The 23,446-nt window shown below is 43.6% G+C and overlaps 4 protein-coding genes across 10 annotated transcripts in view; 1 reads left to right on the top strand and 3 right to left on the bottom strand.

Annotated features, from left to right (window-relative positions):
* The window catches only part of Lmpt (four and a half LIM domains protein limpet), a 106,068-nt gene extending 104,629 nt beyond the window's left edge, over positions 1 to 1,439 (bottom strand). Inside the window, exon 1 of one of the 2 annotated variants that reach the window (XM_078182701.1) lies at positions 1,287 to 1,439. The gene's annotated coding sequence lies outside the window, so the exon portion shown is untranslated. Of the gene's footprint in view, positions 1 to 116; positions 404 to 1,286 lie in introns of those variants that run through there. The other variant, XM_078182702.1, reaches the window with a different exon arrangement.
* Positions 1,440 to 2,995: 1,556 nt separating this feature from the next.
* On the top strand, positions 2,996 to 4,939 carry Rpiiic53 (RNA polymerase III subunit C53). Its single transcript, XM_078182714.1, has 7 exons — positions 2,996 to 3,576; positions 3,644 to 3,758; positions 3,831 to 4,095; positions 4,157 to 4,243; positions 4,304 to 4,425; positions 4,490 to 4,729; positions 4,793 to 4,939. Exons 1-7 carry the CDS (start codon positions 3,323 to 3,325, stop codon positions 4,904 to 4,906), a joined length of 1,197 nt encoding a protein of 398 aa, XP_078038840.1. The 5' UTR covers positions 2,996 to 3,322; the 3' UTR covers positions 4,907 to 4,939.
* Positions 4,940 to 5,188: 249 nt separating this feature from the next.
* Positions 5,189 to 12,214, bottom strand: Srrm1 (Serine-arginine repetitive matrix 1). Of its 6 annotated transcripts, none has more exons than XM_078182708.1 (15): positions 11,966 to 12,214; positions 11,752 to 11,841; positions 11,523 to 11,645; positions 9,827 to 9,997; positions 9,439 to 9,602; positions 9,166 to 9,360; positions 8,297 to 9,103; positions 8,082 to 8,213; positions 7,494 to 8,006; positions 7,136 to 7,343; positions 6,968 to 7,053; positions 6,656 to 6,891; positions 6,425 to 6,580; positions 5,868 to 6,358; positions 5,189 to 5,796 (listed from the first exon to the last, which is right to left on the bottom strand). In XM_078182708.1, the coding sequence occupies exons 1-15, from the start codon at positions 11,975 to 11,977 to the stop codon at positions 5,584 to 5,586; spliced, it is 3,597 nt and encodes a 1,198-aa protein (XP_078038834.1). In that variant the 5' UTR covers positions 11,978 to 12,214; the 3' UTR covers positions 5,189 to 5,583. The 6 variants fall into 6 exon arrangements, with proteins under 6 accessions (XP_078038834.1, XP_078038839.1, XP_078038835.1 ...); XM_078182713.1 differs by having other exon boundaries at positions 7,827 to 8,006; XM_078182709.1 differs by having other exon boundaries at positions 7,494 to 8,003.
* Positions 12,215 to 13,954: 1,740 nt separating this feature from the next.
* LOC144470999 (uncharacterized) lies at positions 13,955 to 23,061 on the bottom strand. The gene is made up of 5 exons (XM_078182635.1): positions 23,002 to 23,061; positions 19,060 to 19,220; positions 18,822 to 18,985; positions 16,384 to 16,552; positions 13,955 to 15,877 (listed from the first exon to the last, which is right to left on the bottom strand). Exons 2-5 carry the CDS (start codon positions 19,218 to 19,220, stop codon positions 15,688 to 15,690), a joined length of 684 nt encoding a protein of 227 aa, XP_078038761.1. The 5' UTR covers positions 23,002 to 23,061; the 3' UTR covers positions 13,955 to 15,687.
* Positions 23,062 to 23,446: the final 385 nt, after the last annotated feature.

The following is a 23,446-nucleotide window of genomic DNA, read 5'->3' as shown; positions in this document are numbered from 1 at the left end:
TATTGGCGTATATCGCCCGCAACAGGTCAGTAATCATTCCAGCAACAAGCCTTTTTAGAATTTTTATGATTCCACAAATTCAAGTATGTCAAGTGATTAAGTGTTAAACAGTATACCTATCGCGTCTGTGCGGCTGTAAACTTATCGTAAACGGTTAAACTAATTTTGGAAGAAGAAACACGAAGATCTCGTCCGAGATTTTGCAGTATCGTCGACCATCGAATACCGCGATCGCGCCGAAAGCACCGGAACGAATCGTAGAAGCCGCGCGAGGCCGCGAGATAATGATACGGCACCGAGGCGAGGTTCGTCAAGGTTCCCGATCCTTGATCGATCGCGAGCGATCTCAAGGTCCTTTCGAGCACTGATTATCGATTCCCGAGCGAGCGAGCTTGAATTCGATACGCTGTGGATCCGGTGGCATCGCGTCGACGACGACATACGAGAACCAACTAACGTTCACTGGCACTCGACGGGCATGCACGCGCGCAACCGCTTCGTGGAGAACCACGCTTCTGCGATAACAGATTTGAACACTATGTTTCGCGCTTGCGCTCACGCTGCCACCCTGAAACACGTGGTATCCTTCATAATACCTGCCCCCTCTCCTAATCCACAGATCCTGACCGATTCGTTCGCGTTACAAGCTGATCCTGCCAGCTAGTACTGTACGGTAGATTCTGGTTATTTTAGTCATATTAGGATTAGCGTCATTTTGTTTGAGTTTGTCCTAATTATACAAGGAAGAACATAACAGTTTGATCAAACTCAGCACTTTCAATCTCGCCGCAAATAAACAAAATCGACTGGGGCTCGAATGCACACCATGTGCTCCTTCGCTATAGAGCATGTATTACAAAGCTTTTGCAGTGTTTATAACAATCGTACGTGGTACAACCGGTGAAGCAAGACTGCTCGAATCGCAGATATTCAGCCCTCGCGGAACACCGGTTCACACGGATAGATTTCCATGCAAGACGGATGCTAGAAAGGACTCCGGGGACCGAAAGATACCACGAGCAGATACCGCGGCAGCCAGCTACTCGAAAAGTCGACGTGTTCCATGTCCGAGGGGGAGTAGAAACAGGTTTAAGAGCGTAGTTGACCGCGTCGCCTTTTAAATCGGTCATCCGTCTAACCGGGTAGAAATCACGGGTCGATTCAAAATCAGAGACACTCTCTGAGGCAGTGTCGGGGGACGGTTGATGAAGCCTCACCGGTGAGCAAGCATGTGCGCCGGAGGATCAACCGTGGAACCGGTAAATTGAAACGGGCCAACTAATTACCGGTAAGCGGATGAGGCTCGAGCTAGGATCCCGCGACACCTTCGGACCAGGCGGACACGTTGCACTCGCGACTCGTGGCAGATAATAGGTCGCGGATTGGCACATGGCAAGCATGTCCACGCCGCAGGATTCTACGTTAGCAGCCGGCGTTCGGGCGCTCCGCGTCGCGACTGCCGCCGCCGCTAAAAAACCATACGATGACCTCATCACACCAACTCTGTTCTCCTGCCCATGTCACCGCTACTAGCCGGCCAGAAAACATCGTTACCTGCCGTCGACTCCTGGAGCTAGGCCATTCGTGACGTCCACCGCTCCTCCGAGTCTCTATTTTAACAATAACAATGATAAAAGTATAGTAACGACATGAATAAGGAGAAAGTAATGACTATACAGCAGATTTTCATGCAAATACACAGTTCCAAAGATTTTACCGACTAGAAGATATTGCAAAAGAGTTAAAAATCTTAATTGATTTTTTTAAACATTTTTCTAGGACTAGGATTTTTACGAATGCATGAAATTCGTAGGTTAGGAATAAGTTTGAACACTTGCAGCGTTGTCAGGGACTTTCTAAATGAGCGGCGGTTTTTATGGAACTTAGCTGAGCAGTGGGTTTGAGCTCATTAGAGATGAGGATAGTAGGACTCCTAAAAGAAAATAAACTGTGTTCATAATATTAATGATGATAATAATATATTCCTATTCCACAGTTTCGTTCGAAAGTGTAAAAAATTAAGTATGTATATTTATGACTTTTTAATAATAAAATAATATAATAATATTGTATCTTAAATATTTCAATTTTAATTATTAATTATTCTTTACTACAAATATTTCCTAAATTTTCTCCAAAATAGTATATAAAAATCCTTTCTTATTAAATCTAATTCTATTAATTATAAACTAATTGTATAGTTACTGCTGTTGCTGCAATACCTGTTTCTTACATACCCAAAATAATTATGAAATCTAAAAAAGACAGGAAATGGAAGACTATATGGACAGTGACATTAATGGTGTTTTAATAATTAAAAAGGGGATACCTTAAGGATGATACAGGCCATTATAAATGAGCGCAGTGGAACCTTCTTCAGCAAAAAGATCAACTGAAAGAAGGAAAACAATATTGACAATGAACGGAAGATATCCTATACGATTTAATTTAAAAAATTATGATGAATTCGTTTCGGAACTATTAAGAAGCGTACCTGGCTGGACCGAAGAATATCAAGCAAACGAGAATAATGGCGGATATGTAGCGACGATTTGAAAAATGCGCGCCTCTTGCATCGCATCTGTATGCTTTTACAACGCTGCAATGCATAAATATCCACAGTAATAAATTAATTCTACTTAAAACTACAAAGTTTAGATATTCAAAAAACATATACGCAACAATATTTATATTAATATTATATTATTCATACTTATGAAGCGATAAAAACAATGTCAAAATCCTAACCACGAAAATGGTTAAGAAACCGGTAAATTTTAAACATTAAAATTTTGTTACCTATCCTTATTAACAATGCGCTATCTTGTAAAAAGGCGTTGTTTACGTATTAATGAAGATATTTACTCATTAATTTATTTAAATTAATCGATATTTCTATTTCCATTATTCCATCAACACGGAATCATTATGTCGCACAAGTTATATATATCCGACTGAAGTGGGCTGAAGTGGGAAACGGTCTGAACAGTGAACAGTATGGTAACAACACGTGTGTAAGAGTTATCGTATGTGATGTGACGTATTCGTTACGTATCTGAATTTTAAAAAATATTACTAACAATATCCAATATGATTCTCCGTTACGATGATATCTACATAGTAACATTGGTGTAATCTAACATAAATCATTTTCATTTTATCAAATACACGGTTATAATACACGTTTAAGGTTAAGTGTGATGCTCTTTGCTAAAAGTTTGTAACAGTGATTTACGAGAGCCATTACATTGAAAATATATAATTTAATACAAAAACAACATCTTTAGTGACAACTCATCGAATCTCTTTATTATTGTCAACAATGGCTTCTGATAAGAACGATTCTGTCAATTCAAACCACACACTTCCAACGAACGTGAAGATCAAAGTTGAACCAGGGACGTCGATGCCTGCTTCTATAAGAAATATTAAAATCGAACCTGGTCTGTCGTCTACAACGAGACTCACTTCGTTCCGTCTACCAAGAGACCTAACTTTAGGAGGAAATATAAAACTTGAAAAATCTAAAAAAGTGTACACACCAAATTTAAATGCTCAGAGAACAAAAAAGAAAGAGTAAGTTATAAGAATAACAAGTAAAGTTAAAATTATAATAACTAATGAAATGTCAATGATTCCATAGTGATCCTGGATCAGGTGATTCTGCAAAACCAGGGAGGGGTAAAGGTATTGTTCGAGGACGTGGTAGAGGTGGCAAAAATGATAGAGGCCGTGGAAGAGCTAGCAACTTAATACAAGTATATTAGAAGATCATGTTTTATAATATATGCACATATATACTTTATTTTATGTAAGCTTTGATGTTTTAGTCTAGTGGTATTTGGTCTACTGGAATAAATAGCACACCTGGTAAACGTAGCAGCAGTGGTGGTGGTGGTGGTGGTGGTGGAGGCTATGGGGACAGTGACAGAAGCTCTCAAACAGCCTTAGAAAAACCAAAATTAGATTTAAATCGTACCATTGACAAAGCTGAGGAAGAAGAGAAATTAAAATTGTTATTGAGAGATGATTTCATTGATTCTGGAGAACCTGAAGATACTGATAATGGACCCGTTACCTTGCCAATGCTCAAAGGTATATTTACTTATTTTTATAATGAGCGAGTACAGTAGGATACATCACTTTTTTATTACAGCAAAACTACAGAAAATAGAAATTAAACAGGAGATAAGTAGTGAAGAAGAATTAAATACAAAACCAATTATATCAGAGAATGGAGAAGGTAATTATGCTATTACTTTTACTCAGAACAATATTATATTGTTACTATTTTTATTTTTAGTATTATCACCTAAACAGGAAGTTAAAGTCAAGGTCCCTAAACCGGATATAAAACAGGAAGAAGACCTGGATAGTATTTCGCAGGTTATCGAAAACAAGACGAATTCGTACATTCTAATACAGGTTGATACATGGTTATTTGAAATTAATTATAGTTGTGGTTGCGATTACAATAAACAGTCTGTAGTTTCCAGATTGTTTACCTGGTTTTGTTGGAAGTGCTGAAGACACCAGAACTACTCGTCCAAATGCATCAACCCAAGATAAAGAAAATGGAACTACTTCGGACACAGACTTTTGTACTTTGAATTCCTTAAAGCCTGGTATTCTAGGGAAATTACAAATTTTAGAGTCAGGAAAAACTCGATTAGTCTTGGGGGAGAACAGTTTGATCGTAGACCTGGGATCGCGGGTTAGTTTTCGACAGGTATGTTATTAAAAATAATTTGAACACAATTTTTACAGTCCCTATAATTATACTTTTTCCCAGGATCTGATCGCTGCGAAAGTAGATACCGAAAAATTAACTGGGGATTTAATAAATCTTGGACCAGTTAGTAACACGCTTGTCTGTTCCCCTGATTGGGAATCTATGTTGGCATAGATGTAAATATATTTTTCTTATTGTAAAAAGTCATGTCATGAGTCAATTCATTTATACAACATTTAAAATATAACACATCTAAAAAATATGTTAAATAATACCCACAGTAAAATAGAGGTTGCGGCATCAAATTCCTGTAAGATACAATTTTCTTCAAGACGTAATTTATTGTTTTTTTTTTTTTTTTTTAATATAGATAAGCTGATTAAAACTTATTTTTACACAAATTAGATTTACTAACTAAATCCATCGCACTATACAATGAACAGTAATTCACAAAAATTAACTTCTGAACTAACGGTGATACCTCTTTTATTTGTATCAACGTCTTGAAAAATGTAAAAATCGTACATTAAAGTGGCACAAGAAATTACTGTCCCTATTACAATAAGATATATTATACTATTTCCACTTCGCTAAATGAAAAAAAGAACTTGTACGATTCACACCATAATCGCAAGCTTAAGTTTATAGTTCATAAAAATTAGGACTTTTTCAAAATGACAAACTTTCAAGAATGTTAAAACCTCGTTTCGCTTAAGAGAATATTGTAGTACAATGAAGTCCTAATCGTTAAAAATGAACGAAAACGCATTGGTGATACAGTTAGTGCAAGTGCTTTGCATTACAGAGGTATACACACATTACACACGCCCCTTAATAACTCATACGGACTTTCAATCACTTCTCTCTATACTATGCCCCTTTTTCATCGACTTCAATGCCTTTTCTCGCAATTTTTTCTCCAGTTCCTCAGTATTACCCTCACTTACATCGGATTCATCAGAATCCGCAACCTTCTTCTTTTTGTGTTTTCGATGTTTTTTATGTTTTTTGTGTTTTTTATGCTTTTTGTCCTTCTTCTTTTTCTTTTCTTCAACCTCACTCTCCTGAAAACATATATTATAACAGATAAATAATTCTTTCCAAAAATGAAATAATTAAAAGAATTATATACTACCTCTGATTCACTAGTACTGGTTTTAGTCTTCTTTTTACGTTTCTTCTTCACTTTCTCTTCGTCCGAACTATCATCGGCTTTCCTCTTCTTTTTCGTATCCTTTTCCCCTGCTTCCTCATCGTCTGTACTTGAATCACGTTTCGATTTTTTTGGCCGTACTTTTCCTTCATCTTCACTTGTCGAATCTTTTCTCGATTTACGTGATCTGGATTTTTCGTCCTCTGAGGAACTATCTCTCCTCTTCCGAGTCTTCTTTGGCTCGTCGTCTGAACTAGAATCTTTCTTAGATTTCCGCAACCGTGATCTATCGTCATCGCTCTTGCCCCTCTTCGTTTTCTGTTCTTCATCACCAGAAGACGAATCTTTTCTTGATCTCTTTGATTTCTTAGTTTCCTCTTCAGTCTCTTTCTTTGATCGTTTACGAGGCTCGTTTTCATTAGTGTCACGCTTCCTGCTATCCTTTTTGTCCTTGGAACGTTCGTCCAATGAATCTAAAAAAGAAATTATATTATAAACTTTATAATTCATTTTATCGAAATTGTATATTGAAACTTTACCTCCTCGATTCGTATCTCGAATCTTCTTACTCTTCTCTACGTGTTTCCTCTCCTCTTCAGAGTCCGAGCTAGAACCGCCTTTCTCAGACTTTTCGTCGTCAGAAGAAGCTTTCCTAGATTTCCTAGATTTTTCTAACTTCCTTGTCTTTTTCTTACCTATGAAATAAAAAGAAACGTGAGGCTTCTTCTGTAAAGCGGTACTGTGAAATGATCATAGGTCATACTATCTACCTTCACTTTCGCTATCGTTTGAATCAGTGGAGCCGTCACGTTTTTCTCTTTTCGATTTCTTGGCCACTTCCGTGGGTTTCTTTATGAGGGCAGGCTCCAATGTCTTCTGGCCTGACTTCTTCTCATCTGTTACAGCTTTAATCGACTTTATTGATTTATCGTCCTTCTTCAAAGGGAAGGCATCTCCGGAGGTGAAGCTCGATTCTTCTTTCGGGGAATCTTCTTTGTGATCTTCTCTATAAATTCCAATTAATGAGATGATTGTAATTCTGTTATAATTGCCTTGGCTTGATGATTGACAGACACACTTACTTCGAAGGTTGTTTAACTTTAACTGCAGCTATAATATCTTCAGTCTTTTTAAACGGCGAGGGCGTGCGAGATAAACTCTTTGAGAACTGAAAGAATGGAGAGATTAGAAATAGATAGAAAGTTGAAATATTTTCTTAAAGTAAAATCGAGCAAGAACAATTGACTTACTCTGTGTCTGGTAACAGGGAGAGTGGTGGGTTGAAGTTTCTTTGGAGAGACGCTGGGGTCTGGTTTCTTGATGGACGCGGGTTCAGCTTTCTTCATGTCTTTCTCAGGTCGTTTGATCGGTTCTTCTTTCACAGTCTTCTCTTTTTCTTTACGTTTGTCATCGGTGTGCTCCCGTTTCTCTTGAGAGGATTTCCGCTCAAGTGATTTTCTGCGCACAGATAAAGAGATAGATTGGTCAGCAAATGTCAGTACTTTTGTTCTACAGCTAAGCGGGAAACAGAACATAGCTGTGTTACGCTCCGACAATCGTAAGGTCTGTAACAAAATGTGAAAATACGAAGTAACCAGCTTTACTCACCTGATCGCTTCATCCTCATTGCTAGAGGAACTACTTTCGCTACTATCCGAGCTACTCGACTTAGACCTTCCGTTTCGCAATTCTTTTCGCGATTCCGTATCTGTTGATTTTTTAACTTTTTCGTCCACCTTCTTCTCCTTTGTCTTCTCCTTAGCGTCCCGTGGACGATCGGGAGATCGTTTCTCGTCTCTTGAACGATCCGCCGACGATCGGTGATCTTTCGATCTAGATCTACGGTCCCTAGATCTAGATCTTCGATCTTTATCCCTCCTGTCCCTGTCTCTGGAACGGTCTCGCCTACTCGATCTGTCGCGCGAGGAAGATCTATCGTACCTGAGGGATCGATCCCGGCCGTCCGGCGAGCGACGCCTGCTGTCACGACGATCCGGAGATCGACGTCTGTCTCGCCTCTCCGACGATCGACGCCTACGGTCCAGGGATCTTCTCCTACGCCTATCACCAGGGCTAGGCGATCTTCGTCGATACCTTGCCGGACTTCGACGCGGAGGACTTCTGGGCCAATTGCAATGTATTAACGATACTTGATCTTTACTTAGAAAATACACTGTTGTCTATGGTCTACATTACCTCCTCCTACTAGGTGCTCTGCGCACAGATGGAGGTCGCATGCTGCGGCTACCGCTATACCTGTCCAGCCTCTCTCGCTCCCTTTCACGTTCCCGTTCTCGCCTTCTTTCCCGTTCCCTGTCGATAGATCTCCTGAATTAAAATTATCCGCTGATTAGTATACTCCAAGCCCTCAAAAGTACAAAATAACGTAATGCATAAATTGCTATACTCACCTCCTGTTCCTGTCTCGAGATCTGTCCCGCGACCTGTCTCGCGATCTATCCCGTGATCTGTCCCTTGATCTGTCTCTATCCTTGGAACGACCTCTGTCTTTCCTCGGAGTGGGACTTCGTCGTTTAGGCACAGACTTCCTTTCCCGACTCGAGTCGCTCTCGCTACCACTGTCATCTTTATTTGTCTTTCTATAGGATCGTTTAGCCTGCACCCCATCTTTCTTCTTTCTAATCTCAAAATCATTCTTATCTTTCGCGCCCTTGTCTTCCTCCGATTCAGAGCTACTACTTGTACTTGCGTCTCGCTTCCTGTTGGAATCGAGATTATCCTTTCTCTTATCGGGCGATTTCGAGCGGGACTTCGATGATCTGGAGTCGCTCGAATCAGACCTTGACTTTCTAGACTTACTTCGGTCGTTACTCTTGGATCTTGATTTTTTGGATCGTGAACGAGACCTTGAACGCGATCTTGGCGACTTAGATTTCGTACGCCTCGATTTAGAACGGTCCTGCGACCTAGACTTCGATCTTCTGGATTTTGATCTAGACCTGGATCGCCTAGATCTTGATTTCGAACGAGATCGTCTTGATTTGGACGTGATAGATCTAGATCGTCGCGTCTTCGAATCGCGACTCGGTGATTTCGATCGGGACTTTTTGGAGCGATTTACTGGAGACTTGGATCTTGATCTGGACTTTTTGGCTTTCTCCAGTGCTTCCGGAGACGGAGTGCGATTGTTCTTCTTCTTTCCATCAGCGATACTCATTAGTTTCGCTTGCAATCGGGATATCGCGACAGCAGCTTCCCTGTTGGCACACCTTGATATATGATCTTTAATTATGCAGTGCAGCTAATCATGGATACTTACGGTTTAGTCTTCACGGGCATTAGCGGTATAGCATTTTCGGGTTGAGGTGAATCCTCGCGTTCAATTTTTACTTCCGGCATTTCCTTCCCGTTATCTTTTACAGAATTCTTGCTGGGTGACCTAGAGGACGATCGTCGTTTGCGACTTGATCTATCGCGATCTCTGTGACGATCCCTCGATCGACTTCGTTTACTTCTGCAAATAATAATGCAAATTTATAAAACATTGCCTCCTAGCGATTACATTATAAGGTTTATCTATCTATAATCCTACCTGTCTCGGTCGCGATCTCTGCTTCTATCTCTTCTTCGTTCCTTCGACGAACCACGTTCTTTATCTTCTTTCTTTATCTTGTTCTCTGCTTCATCTTTCTCCTTTTCCCTTTCTTTCTCCTTCTCCTTCTCTGCCAACGAAGCTTGCAGTTTTTCTTGTTCCTCCTAATTCGATGCGTTCAAATGTTAGAATAAAAATAACGATACTTGTTTCTATCAGTATTAAACATGAAAAACCTAAACTGAACCTCGTACGTCAAAAAACATTCAACTGAACATTCTTGCTGAATATTAAAAATCAGCAATTCAACTGTTGAACTACTTGCAGACTACTTCACACGCGATAAAAGTTAAAAAAAAATATGACGACGAAAATTGTTGATAATCACCAAACGTTTTTTAATCTGATCTTTTTTCTGTTGCAAGAAAGCCTCTGGTATGCCCGTCACGCTTTCCTGAGCGGAGACCAAAAGGTCCCATAATTCACCCATAAAAGACCGGGCATTTCTGCCATTCAGGAAGCCCGTCAGGTTGATCTGCATTTTTCGAGGATCCGGGAACTGTAAAATACATAGTAAACTCGTGTCATCCGTTGCCACTTTGAATAACTAAACAAATGGACGTGTTTAATTCTAGTGAAATGCAATAGAATGTCGCAATTGATCATCCATTAACAGTGTGTCCACCTCCTTATGTTGCTACTAACTGCTTTTCCCCCTCGAATCTTACCGCCACCAGTGAACTCCTTGTTTCACGTCTGCGCTAACAACTGATACGTTAAGAAAAAAAAGGCATTACTCCGATCGATAAACGCACAAATAGCACACATACATTAATACCTTCTCAACTTCAAAAATACCCTGCCGAGAGCAGAGACGCTGAAATGCATAAGTATACGTTAGCTGAAAAGTGAAAGAATTAATAGAGAAGGAACACCGTTCCACCAACCTGTGACGTTGACAAAGAGTGTCAAACCGAGTAGAGATACCTCCGGCGTGGTCCATGATTGAGTCACGTGGAATGAAAGACTTGCAATTCCTGGAATCTTCAGACCCTTATGGATGGTACGAAGGCTGATGACGAAATCTGCATCCAGGATAATCTGGCTGCTGTGAGATCCTTGCGAGGTGACCAGACATCCTGTCCAGGCACAGGATGACTCCTCGGTGTTATAGATTAGGCTGCGTACAGCCAGTCGGTGGTTGAAAGCTATGCCACAGCTTTCGTAGGTGTAGATTCAGCAGGTAACCACCTTGAGGGAGGCAGCCACAAAGGTGGCAGTTGATGCAGCTAGTAGACGTTGCGATTACGGCAATGCAGACATTTGCAGAATGGTAGAAGACCTCGGGCAGAGCTCCGTTTAAGGTCGAGAAGAACAGCACTGGCTCGATGATGATGAGATTATTGTGACCACGCCGGTGACGATGAACGAAGCTGATGAACTGCTGAGGCTGAAGTTTCAGCAGTGGTTCTAAGACGACGTTGATATACCAGCTCGCCTCGGCTAGCGTTGGACGGCTGATAGAAAGGCGGCCAATCGGATGTAGAGAGGAGCACATCCGAATGCCATTTGGACAATAGGGTTGAGCCCCACCAACGGTCTCTACTTATACTAACGGGGAATTCAAACATACGTGATAAGAACTTGCGTGTACATAGTCACTGTGTTGCAGGATCAGCTACATCAGAGTTTTCTTTTTTTTGTTGATATAGGATCATTGCTTGGACATGGACATGGTTTTGGATAAATAAAAACGGGATACACAGGACGTATACAGGAACGATGATACTCTTTTTTTTTTCTTATCAGAATTTAAGAAACAAAAAACAATGAGGCAAGCATGACTAATATGGTAAATCTGCCTCCTTGCTTTTCACCTCCAAAATTAGCACTGTGTGCAGATTTTGGATGATTGTGGATTTTGTAACTGGTACAAAACTTTGTGCTGAAATAATGTGTATTTATCGATTTCCTATGATGAGGGGAAAAAGCCAAGTGAACGCATTTCATATTTCCTTTAGTTTAATCTACCTTATAGTTCGGTCTAAATCTACGGAAGAACTGATGTGATTCAAGTTCCTTACCTTTTCCTCCAGCTGATTATATACAAATTCTACCACTACGTCATCCTCCATGCCCAGAATCTGAGTGATCTTCGTTGTAATCCATGGTTTGATCACATCAAGCTTAACTTTACTCATGTCCACCTGGAGAAATGGTACATATGGTATAGCTTTCATTTTCAGATATAATGCCAAACCAATTACCATAATTATTCAAATATCGAAACTAGACTGGTGAATAAATGTCTACCTTCTGTGTCAGAGAATCACCAAACTTCATTTGTTTTAGAAGCTTCTTCTCCTTATCGCTGAACCTCGTGTCCTGCGACGCCGTAGTCCCCTAGATTCCGGAAATATCGAATTAACAAAATATCGAGTCTTGTCGCATGCTAATGAGAACTTTTAACGGATGTTAAGAAATCGAAAATCATGTTGTGTTCTTGTATAAAAATTGGCTAATTTACCGTGTACATCATCTTGGCAACGTGTAGAAACCAACTGCACGATATTGGATGCCCGTAGCTGGCGGCGCTCCAATCTTCCTCTTGAACGTCGGATAGAGAAGTGCCGCTTTCACAAATACGTATTTAGTTGAAGCAGATCTTCTTCTCCATCAAACGACCACACATTTGCATATGTACAAATATCAAACGTTAGAATTAAGCGTAGAGACGCAAAGACACGATAGAACAATTCGCCAACATGGCGCCCCGTCGTTAAATGAGTGTACTGAAGTTGGTTAATGATGCGCATGACAGCCATTTTCAACAGTGCTGCCTAATTTTAGTCAGTGCCTACATGTAAATTTAAAAATAGCGGCAATTTAAATAAAATAAATTTAATATGAAACTAATAATTATTGACATGTAAAGTCAAGAATTAATTATCTCATCTTGCATTCCCCTCAGAATCATTTAATATCTATAGGAAACATGTTTTATGCAGTGCACGAGTTATTTTCATTTATAAATTAAAATATGTAGATAAATTAACATTTATCAGTATTTAAATTATTTTTATGGTTAATTAGGAGCGTATATTTTAAATATTGAAAGTTCGTGACCTTATGTATTTGTTCCTTTTCAAATTTCTGAGAAGACTTGTACTAATCATACAATTAAATAATACAAGAGTCTAAAAAATTCGTTATTGCTCTAACATGAACAAATAGGAGATGGTATCAAAAATGAAACGGTCAAAGCAGACCTCGAGCTTTGAACTACGTAGTACAGTGAGGGTAATAGAACGTATTTTTTAGATAAGTGAATGGGAGCGCCATCTGTCAAAGTGAGAGAATTTCAATCAGCTAACTTGGGCATTTTTCCACGGATGGCGCTACGAATCAAATTTTAATTTTTAAATACCTCTTTTTTTATATATTTTTATTATTTATTCGTGCTAAATTGTTTCTGTTGCTGGAAATAAACGTTAAGATGTTAAATAAAAAACGCGCAATCCATAGAATATTTAATAACTGCAGCTTAGCTAGGTTTTATATGCATTTCCCCAGTGCATTTTCCCAGCACTACAGTTTCCCGTTCATGACAAATAAATTATTTCTTAATAGTTGCCGTTAGATTTTCTTCTTAGAGCTCACGGCTGCATAGCCAGGAGACTACAGATTGTTCTAGGATCATTAATAATGAAAAAATATGCCGAAACAATTAGCCTCTGTGAGTGTAAGCTCGCGTACGCACAGCGTGTTCACATCGTAGGCGTCATTTGCACATAATCCCTTTGGATACCGTTAGATGCTGAAAATAGACACTAATGAACCTGTTTGTATTCACCGCATTTGATGCGTTCGCGTGTCAAAGTGCAGTGAAGCACCGCGGCCATCGACATCGATGGTCTTCGACGGGGATGGTTCCAAGGAATAAAGTATTAAATTATAGCCGAAGGTTCTCACAATACATCGTAATCTAATAATAAATTATAAATACATGTTTGCACATTACAACTATAGATACAAAAGATGACATGCGGTATGGAAGTATCGTTTGTTTTATGCTTGTTCGATTGGCAAAACCACGGCGCGCCCCGCGCGTTGAACTCCCCGCGCGCGGACACATCGTTTCAGCGTTCCTCAGAGTTTCATCGATGCGCCCGGTCATCGCGAAACAATTTCGACAGTTTCCTTACAATCTATTCTCATCCTTTAAACCGTGTGTCGGCTGCTCCGCACGTGGAAAAGTAACTCCGATGCTCGGGCCGTTTCTCTTTTTATCACTTTCTCGGTAACGGCACTGGCACAGAATATCCACGCGCGAATTCCCGTCGCCCCTCGACCATAGAACCGATCTGCGTACTTTTCAAGCTGTGTGTATTCGTCAATCTCATCCGGTGCCCGACAGTTAGGCTGTGCTTTCTCTAGGAGATAATTAATTTAGCGAGTAGTTTCAGATCGATACAGCGTGCAGGAAACGATGCTTTTAAGACGTGTTTAACGATCTCCGAGAGTCAGCGGTACGGTTAGGATCGTCCCATAAATCATAGATCCTCGATTCGAAAAAGGTACAAGCCCGCGAACGGTTGTTCGTGTTAAGTGGCGCGGACAGCGGCATGAATGAGCGGGAAACGCGCGAGTCTGCGCCGCTTTTGGGGCGCCGCGCCGCAAGGATCTCGTCTATGAAATCACCGAGCGAAGTAAATCGAGGTGAAGGGTCCCGCAAAGCGGCTAACGGTACATTATACTCATCGGAATTCATGGAACGGTCCATTCGTACTACGACTGCACGTCCATCCTGTTCGTCGCGTCGCTACGATTCCGACATCGAGTCCTTCGGAGTCCGGTTCCGAGAACCATAAGCGGGCCAGTCGAGCCACTCGATCGTCGGTGAAACAAGAGCGATCCTCCGGCGAGCAGGCAGGCAGGGTGCCTCGCTTTTTCACACCGATGCTTCACCTTTCGACCAGCTGACTCATCGATCTTAAATTCTTAGACGTCAATTAACCGTGAGAAAAATGCATACCGGTGTGGGCACTACAAAGACCCCGAAGAAAATCAAACGTTTCCGAATCGATTTCTGACCAACGCATCGCGAACGACGTCTGTTCATTGACTCTGACACAGTTCCCAAATTGGTCACGCGGCTTTCTAGGATTAAAGACTACTAAAACATCTGAATCATCAACGCGGAGGGGTCAAAGACGTGTTTCGTTTCTAGGAGAACAAGAAGACATTCGAGACGCCTGCGGCATTCGAGTGGACGTTTCATTCCCGAAGATGTTTGCCATAGTATGCGGAGTGGAATGAGTCGAAGCAACGGCCGAATAAAATATGAACCGGAGATAGCATCACGGTGCTAAGCGGTTCGAGAATCGGAGAAGGCATTAATAGGGTTTCCGGCTCGTTACGGTCCAGTCGAGGGGAATGATATAACTTTATGACTCTCCTGGAAAGAATAACCACCAGCCGATGCTGGCCGAACGGAACGTTGTTACGAAGCGGTCTGTACCACCTGCTCGAAACCGGCTCGCGAGCCAGGTCTAGTGAACTCGATCGAATTCCGAGACCGGATTCCGCGAAACGACCGCCATCGCGCGCTGCTCCGATTCGTTTTTTCATCGTGAAATAACTTCTTCGAACTGTTTTGGGGGTCGAGTCTTAGCTCGTCGTAGATCGAGGAGGATAGTGTGACGAACAGGCGTCGCTGTTCGACCGTGAACCGCTGATTTTTTCGTTTGGGCAGTGCGCAGATCGGCGAATGTCCAGAGATACGCGAGGATCGTCGTCGTCGCGAGTCTTCCGGACGGAAATGGATTTTCCGGGTGGCGGGTCGCCGGGAGCACGATCTCCGGCAAATCGTGTCACCCTGGACCAAAAAAGGGAGGTCGTTCGATCCAAGGTAAAAGTGGCCCCTGCCTCCGTTCGGTCGCGGAAGGAAAGCAGCAACTTGGAGCGAGAAGAGAAGTCTTCGATTTTCCCGATCTCTCCCGAGAAATCATTCTCTATCAGCTTAAGTACTGGTCTCTCTCGGCGATCGAGCTGGCTTCAAAGAGGTTACTAGGTCCCTCGGCGAGGTTGTCGGAGCTCGGGGTCACCAGCCACCGATTCATCGCAGTCCGAAGCGGTCCGAAGCGGCGCGAGGCGACTCGTTGCGTGGCGATCGAGAGATCCGAGAGATCTTCCAGCTCCCGGGGATCTTTATGCCCCAATGCCGGCCACCACGAGTTCGACGAACGTTTAAAAGCTTGGGACGGCCGGAGGCTCCGACGTGGCGCTCGCCGAATTCCTCGGCTTGCAGACGCAACCGCTCTCGACCAGAACGTAATCTTGACCGGTCAGGGTCACCGGTCCCAGCGGTATCACCAGAAACAGGTAGGGCACGTAGGTCTGCGTGCATTCGCCGTGGACCATGTCGCACTCTTTCGACCTGAAACACAGCGTGGCGACGAATCGCTGATTAATTTCGTCGATCGGCATCGCTATTGTCTACAGCGTTTGGGGCAGATCCCAGCCACGGGACGAGGAAAACCTTAATAGTGTCTTAAAAAGTCACGACCAATTCGTGTCAGATTTATGTTTGAGATCAACTCTGCAATTGCTTTTGAAAATGATGGAAATATGAAAAATATGTCAACACATATGTGTTCCTGCAGCGGCGATCGTGCGAGCACACACGGGCCCAAAAAAGTTTCAGAAGTAGGCCCGCTCCCGGTCACGAACGCGGTCTCGTAGACCTGTTCGGCCCACTGTGCCACATCCGAATCGCCTCGCCAATAGAGCCCGATGAATTTCAATTCGGCTCGGACGATTCGATTCACGGTTCGCGATACGACGTGCCAAGAAAGTAACAGTGGATAACGATCGGTCGCGGATTTCACCGGAACACGGATCGCAAGAGGATTAACGGGTAAAATTACACCGGCGACTACTTACTCGCAGACCTCGAACACAACCTGCTGTAGCAGATCGGGAAACTTCTGGACGATGGTCACCGGCTGGCCGCTGGTTAAGCTGACTCCGTACATGGGGGCCGTGGTGTTGTACCTCGTTTTGCATAATCTGGCCGCGGAGCCGCAGGACTCTTTCGAAGAAAACGCTCGTCCTGCAGGCAGAAGATTATTGATCCCTGTTAAAGACGTCGTGGACTGTAAGCTCCTGTTACGATCACGGTTTTGTAGTCATTACTGTGTCATCCTTTTGGTGTTATAGATTCTAGAATCTAGAGATTAAAAATCTAAATATAGTATCTAGTGTTTATCTTTTTTTTTATTCATTTAATTTTTGTTCACTGAGCTTAAGATGATATCCAGTTTACAGTTCATCTTCTCACTGTGCGATGAACCATAAATACACATATTTCCTAATCCCTTTCTATTGTTTATGATCACAACTAATAGTCTGATAATCTTATTAAATCTAATCCAATAATCTAACAATGCAGCAACAAAGCAAAACGTAAATGAAAAAGAAGCTCACACGATCTATTAATATAAATTCTGGTACAGATACTATAAATTTTACAATCTTAGACGAAGCATCTAAGTAATCCGTGGGTATAATGATAGGTTGAAGCGAGCCATCCATAAAAATGCTTAACTGCAATCACGAAGTCACAGTAACTTACTGGTTATTTAATAGGAAACAAAACTACAGAGTCTAGATTTTCAAACCGTTTAGAAATTAGAAATTCGAATGAAATTTGGTTGCATAGATCATCTTCGAAGCATTAATGTGTACAATCGCGCGAATGCCGGCGAGAATGCGATGTTTTGTCTGGGTGATTGTTGCCCTTTCTTCGGAATTCTATCGGCTCGTGTGTTCGAAACGATGAGTGGGTCGCCGATGGGTCCCGTTATGAGCAGAACCAGCGATAACTGTATTGGACGGATAACACGGTGCCTTATTACCGTCGTCCTGCACCGCGGAGCCATTATCCAAGGGACCGGGAGTCGTGACGCCGGTCGCAACTACCGAAGTAATCAGCCGTTGCGTTTTCACGAGAAAAATTCCGGGTCTCCTACACGACCAGTGAATTTCGAGCGAAATCACGACCGGTCAGCGCGGCAGAGACCGCGACCGGCATTAATCGGGTTTTCGTGTCATAAGGACAGCTGCGTAATTCAAGGCTGCGATGCGCCGGCACACGCATCGCGTAACCGGTTGCTCCGATTTTTCTACAATTTCGAGCACGCGCGACCGTGCTCGAAAACGAAGCCGAACGGGCTTTCGCGTCTGAGGACATCCGATGAATTCCAAATGTCTTTCGAACAGGATCGTGGAGTCGCTCCCAAAATTCACCACCTCCTGAATCCAGCGAATTCAGGAGACCGTGAAAACGTCGAAACAGCGTTGCTGTCGGCATGGAACGCTGCCGGAATCAGCAATGCAAAACGCCGAAGCGTTCGCAGAACAAGTGACACGTTTTACACCGTTCTCGCAGCAACGGTACCCCGAAGTGTAGAATTCGCGCCAAACGATCAGAATGTTTGCGTACGATCAGTCACGGTACAATAACCTTGTGAAGATGCGCGCGAACGGGTACGCCTCGATGATAGACCGCGAGAACGACCGCAATAATTATAAATTAGCCGGAGTGCAACGGAGCTGACAGTTGGCGAATGGCTTCATCGCGGTTGTGCAACTGTTCCTCCAGCTATTCCACAAGATTCTATTTCGACGAAGGGGCAGGGGCAGGATAAATAAATAACGAACGCTTCGCTGAGGATGTAGGTGACAGCTGGCGGCGATTATTCGCGATTCAGGCAACCGGCTCGACCGCTGTCGCGAACAAGAGGGACGAGTTCGTCTTCCGCGTGCTTCCATCTCGGCCCGATCGCGATCCGTTAAAGCACGCACAGCCCGGCCAAATAGGAATCGTCGACGTTTCTGTAACGTCCGGCTTTCGAATCCAATCGAACCGAGTCGTTCCTCGGATGGATCTCTGCTATGAAAAACCCGGACGAACGTTCAAAGATGTTTAGTATTGGCTTCGCAGCTCCCTAACGGAGCTTGTAGTCTGTCCGAGGTATTTTCTACTTTGCTTCTCGCTTAGAGAACGATGAGAAGATTGAGTTTCTCTCTTTGGATCCATAGGCTTGTCCATGGTTTCAGCTTATTTTTCTGAGAAACCTCTAGGTAGATGTTTCTTCTCGTTGCTCAATGTACGATACCGTCGACGATCATAATGGAGAAACTAAAGCCAATCAGGGGTGCTTCATCTAAGGGGTGCTCAACGTTTTAAGTCATCGGCAACGAACGTGCCACTGCTTAAGGTAATTATCTGAACCAAAGCCGATCAAAGGACTCGGAGGAGTTGTTCGCCAAAGTCTCTTCGATGTAAGCTCGCGTCTGTGGTTTAGATTAGGGCTTACCGTTCCGAGAGCTCTCCATCGCCATGGAATAGTCTCCGCGTGCGACCTTGTAGTTGTGGAGCAGCGCCTGCCTGGTTGATTCAGGATCGATCGTCCTCGGTTGATGGTACCTAGCCGTCCTGCCTCCCGCCCACAGGTTCTTCGCGCTTCTCGATATCACGGCGCTACGACATTGTTTGGTATTGATAACGGTATCGACGGCGGCCTCATAAAATTCCGTAAAAGGGGGAACACTTACGACGGATACTGCTGGTTGTTCGGACCTATGCAGTCCATCGGGTCGGTGAGCGCGTCCCCCCAGACGTACTTCAGACCCAGCCCGTTCCCTTCGCATTTCTTGGCGCCGTACACGTGGCCGCAGCTGGTGATAACGAGGATCAGACCGAGGTACCTGGACATCTGAAAGCAGAAGCAAAGAGACGCGTGAATGGAGTCGCTCGACGAAGGACCGAGCCAATTTGTTTCGACGGCGGAGCAGACAAGCAGAACTGGTTCGATTATAATAACAATGGGTTTTCGTGAACAGGGCGTTTCCTGGAACGAGGGCAGAATGTTTGCGCACGGAGTATGGACGACTACCACGAAAACGAGCGAATTGTTTCACGTATCGGGGGCCTCTGTTCGCGGATCCTATTAATGGGAAACTAATTACGCCGCTGAAAGGCGGTTCATGAATAAAACAATGACGCCGTTGGCAGCGGACACGGATTACGGGGATCCGTACGGCAGAGAACGCGCTGTCACCGTGACAAGGTATCACTGAGCACGGTCTCGAGGCTCGAGTTCGCACGGGGTCAAGAGCAAGAGTAAACGATTCCGACTGGACTCGGTGACTAGTCGCGAAAAAATTCGCCGAGTCCCCACCGAAAATATATCCTCGTTCTGAGAACAGGCTTGAAAAGAGTTTGATTTAATTTAGCTGCTCGCTCAACTGTAGCCTGTCCTACTTTCTGCTAGATATGTATCAAAGAAATGTAGATCTTTCCGTGTAAAATCAAATAGAGCAACAACAAATTAATAAGCCTCCGGAGAGTTTGTTACGAACGGATCTCACCATGAAACTTGCCGATGATACAGTTTCGCAGATATTGCCTATCCAGTGAACGATTAGAGCGCAAATGAAATAAAAATACCGTCGATATAAACGGTTTCCTGTGTCCGAGAAACTCGCACGTGTCGCAAATGCAGAAGGATCTAGTCATCGACGCTGTGCGGCAGAGGAGATCATCGACACTTGAGAATCGTTTCACATCGACTCCTTTTTCCCGTAATTTGAGGCTTCGCCGGTGTTCCACGTTTCACGGGCTGATAGCGCCGTGGTATTTGCCACGTTTTTTTTCGCTTTCGAGCTCCTCGGACGATGGCGTCGCGTCGCCGCGAGAGAGTGACGGTCGGATGCGATTAAGAATAACAATTAGCCTCGCGTATGATCGGCGTCGAACCCTGTACGGAGTTCGGGGTTTCTAGGTTGCCGGGTCCAGTGTAACTTCCGTTACACGCACGTTTGTCGTCGATCGAACGGGAGTGAAAGCACGCCGCCGTGGCCGATCGATGGAGGTCGATGTTCGGTTTCGAACATCTCGCGAAATTCGCAGCCGTTGGAACCTGGTCGATGGATCCTCACCGGTGATCCTTGACCGTTGGCAACGAACGATGCCAGCCGAACGGAAACGATATCTTCGAGCCCGGTGAAGTGATAAATCGCGCGTGGGAAAAGGAAAGGAAGGAAATCATTAATGGGCGGCACTCAAGGCTGGTCGTTGCCCGTGACCAGCGTCGCGTATCTGTTTCTTCAGGAAGCGTACGGCTGTTCTCAGACTTCTGACGCTGGTTCCCGAAGCTCTTCGTAGACACCTAAACATCCACGAATCAATTTTCCACGCGTCAGAACTTGTTCCAAACACTATTACTCTTTGGAAATTGATCAACACTTGTTTGCTCTTATGGTTCCTTCGCGACAGTTTTGTTTGCATTAAATTATGCAAGACGAGACTTGTTATCACGCAGGAAGAATATAATACACTCTTCCTGTTAGATGCAGCATCAAGATTTCATGTAAACTGGTTTAAATCGATTTCTTGCTGTAATTCCGTCGGAATATATTTATTCGGATCCAAGTACAGATGAACGGTCTAAAAGTGGCAAATCTGGTCACGAATACCAGAAATCCGCGTCATCGCTTCTGTACTACCGTGTCGAAATTAACGGAAACATTGTGAAGCATTGACGGAACTATTTCCAGACAGCTAACAATGGCGACGAATCTAAGGCCGCGGTGAGATAATGAACGACTTGTATGGGAATGAATAAATTGCGAATTGAATGGTTACTGGATCATGGAAACTGGAATAGACGTGGATCCTTTGGCCGAGTTAATTAAGACAGTTCTCAGTGGGGTCGCAGAATTTGTTCAGCCTCTTTTCGTCGCGAGAGTTTCGCAGGCGAATCGCGCTGGATCAGGATGAGCAGGACGAAGATCGCGTTGTAACACGACGGCGTGTAATTGCCGGCCTGATACCGATCGCGCAATAAAGCGGTTCGGATAAATATCTAGGGGGTTTGTATCCGCGTGTCCGCGTCTCGAGGTATTATATAACGGCGATCCGAGCTAGCGAAGACGAGCGAAGACGGGGCCGAGCCGAGTCGCACGTGAGAATCACCTGAACTTGAGAGATCCGGGTGAACTTCCACCGGTCGCCTTGCTCACGGTAATTTAGGATCGAGAGAGGAACAATTATTCGTCGACGGCGCAACTTCTCACGTCGTTCCAGGCTTTTGTTACAGGGTTCCCTCCCGGAGTACTGTTAATATGCTAACGCGTCGCGGGAATAATTAACAGGCTATACTGGATCGAGATAACGATTCCTTAACGGGTCCACCAGCCGGTGGACTCTCCAAGGGCGAAAAACCCGCGAAACGATATACATCTCGCGGCAGAAAATGTTAAAGCAGTTCAGCTATCGGACGAGGAAGAATCTAAGAAAGAACTGTACTTCCGGCCGTGTCGGGAACAGATTCCCTGTGGACCATAAACGCGTCACGCAGCTGATTCTAACGGGAAAGATGAACCGTCCAAAACCGTCTTCTCCTCTCGCTTCGGCTGTTCTTTATCGAGTGTATACTGTGTTTATTCATCCTTGTCTTCGATAACGGTACAACCATTTCGGCGCTTCGTTTCGTGAATACATTATTCTAACTGTCAGCCGGTCGAAATTCCTCCCATTCCGCTTTCGAGAATTGTCTTCTTATCTTTTATTACTTCCACAAAACTGCGGTTCCTGAACTATAATGTAAATGCTATTTCTCATTGACAATGCTTCAGTTATTGTTTTGATATCGTTGATATCTCCAATAGCTCGGAAAAGTTATTACTTTTACTTCCTTCTGAAGACTTTGGAGACGAAGCTCATTTTTCTCGAGTTAGTAAATGGGAATCAATTTCGCTTCGCAGCATCGGAAATATAGTGAAACAACGAATGTTCTTTTAAATTTCGGGATAGATGCATCAATCCATTAATGGGTTGAATAGATCGCTACAAAGAAGAACAAAGGTTCCAAGAAAATTACACGGAGGTAAGCCAGTTGGGAGGCAAGGGCACCTAAACGTCGAACATTCGCCTCGGATAATAAACGTTCCGAGGATCTCAGCGGTCGTGGTACTCTAACTCAGGGGCAATAATCATTTTCGAGATGCTCCGTTGCTCTCGTACCTGCCCGGAATGTTTCCAACAGAGATTTCCGAGGTTACCAAAGATTTACGCGCAGACTGCGACAGAGCACGTGGCGTTCGTTCATCGGTGGGTCAAAAGCAATGATAATTATTTTCTCGTTTCTCCTTGGGCCAACCTGTTCAGGACTTTAATTAGAGGTCGCGGGCACGGAGAGAAATTTTCGTTTAAATTCTGCGCGAGTTCAATTCGTCTAATTGGGACCCGACTTGTCGGGGAACATCATGTATTCTTCGACACGATTCATCCAACGAATTTATTAACGTTAAGACTATCAAGAACTAACAAGAGCCAACACGATCTATTCCAAATTCATAAGTCACATTTTAGCAGATAGTCTCTAGTGTTTTTAAAAAAAGGTTTCTACGACTCTTCTTCTGGTGCCTGATAGTCCTAACGTTAATTTCGAGATTAAATTTGGAAATATGATAGTGCTTCATGGTGTCACTCACCGTGAGGAAGATCGATTCTGACACTGGCGCAGGGAAAATCCTTTTCTCGGTCCGTTGGCAGTGACTCGATCGATTGCGCGCCTTACATCAATCGATCGAAGGGCTCGAGAATCGAAAACGGGGCCACACGGGTCTCTTAAACACTGTACATGTCACTGCACCGGATACCGTGGGGTCGTACACCTCCTCCGTCTTCACAGGTGGATGTCCAGAGGTTGACTGTAGAATCGTAAGTAACCGCCTCTCTGTGCACGGCGAAGCCAGGTAGAAAGGGGGGATGGGATGCGGAATATCGGCCCCTATTCTACCTCCGAACCGTTTATTTTTTCTTTTATTGGAGGAAAAGCTTAAAGAGGAAACGAAAGAAGGTAACCCAGAACGCCCTCGTTCACGACCCGCGCGAATCTCATCCGAAATTTTATAGGAATTACCAGATTCTTCGATC

This window comes from Augochlora pura, chromosome 6 (assembly GCF_028453695.1).
Source record: "Augochlora pura isolate Apur16 chromosome 6, APUR_v2.2.1, whole genome shotgun sequence".
Taxonomy (NCBI): Eukaryota; Metazoa; Arthropoda; class Insecta; order Hymenoptera; family Halictidae; genus Augochlora; species Augochlora pura.
This window is presented reverse-complemented; position numbering and strand designations above follow the sequence as displayed.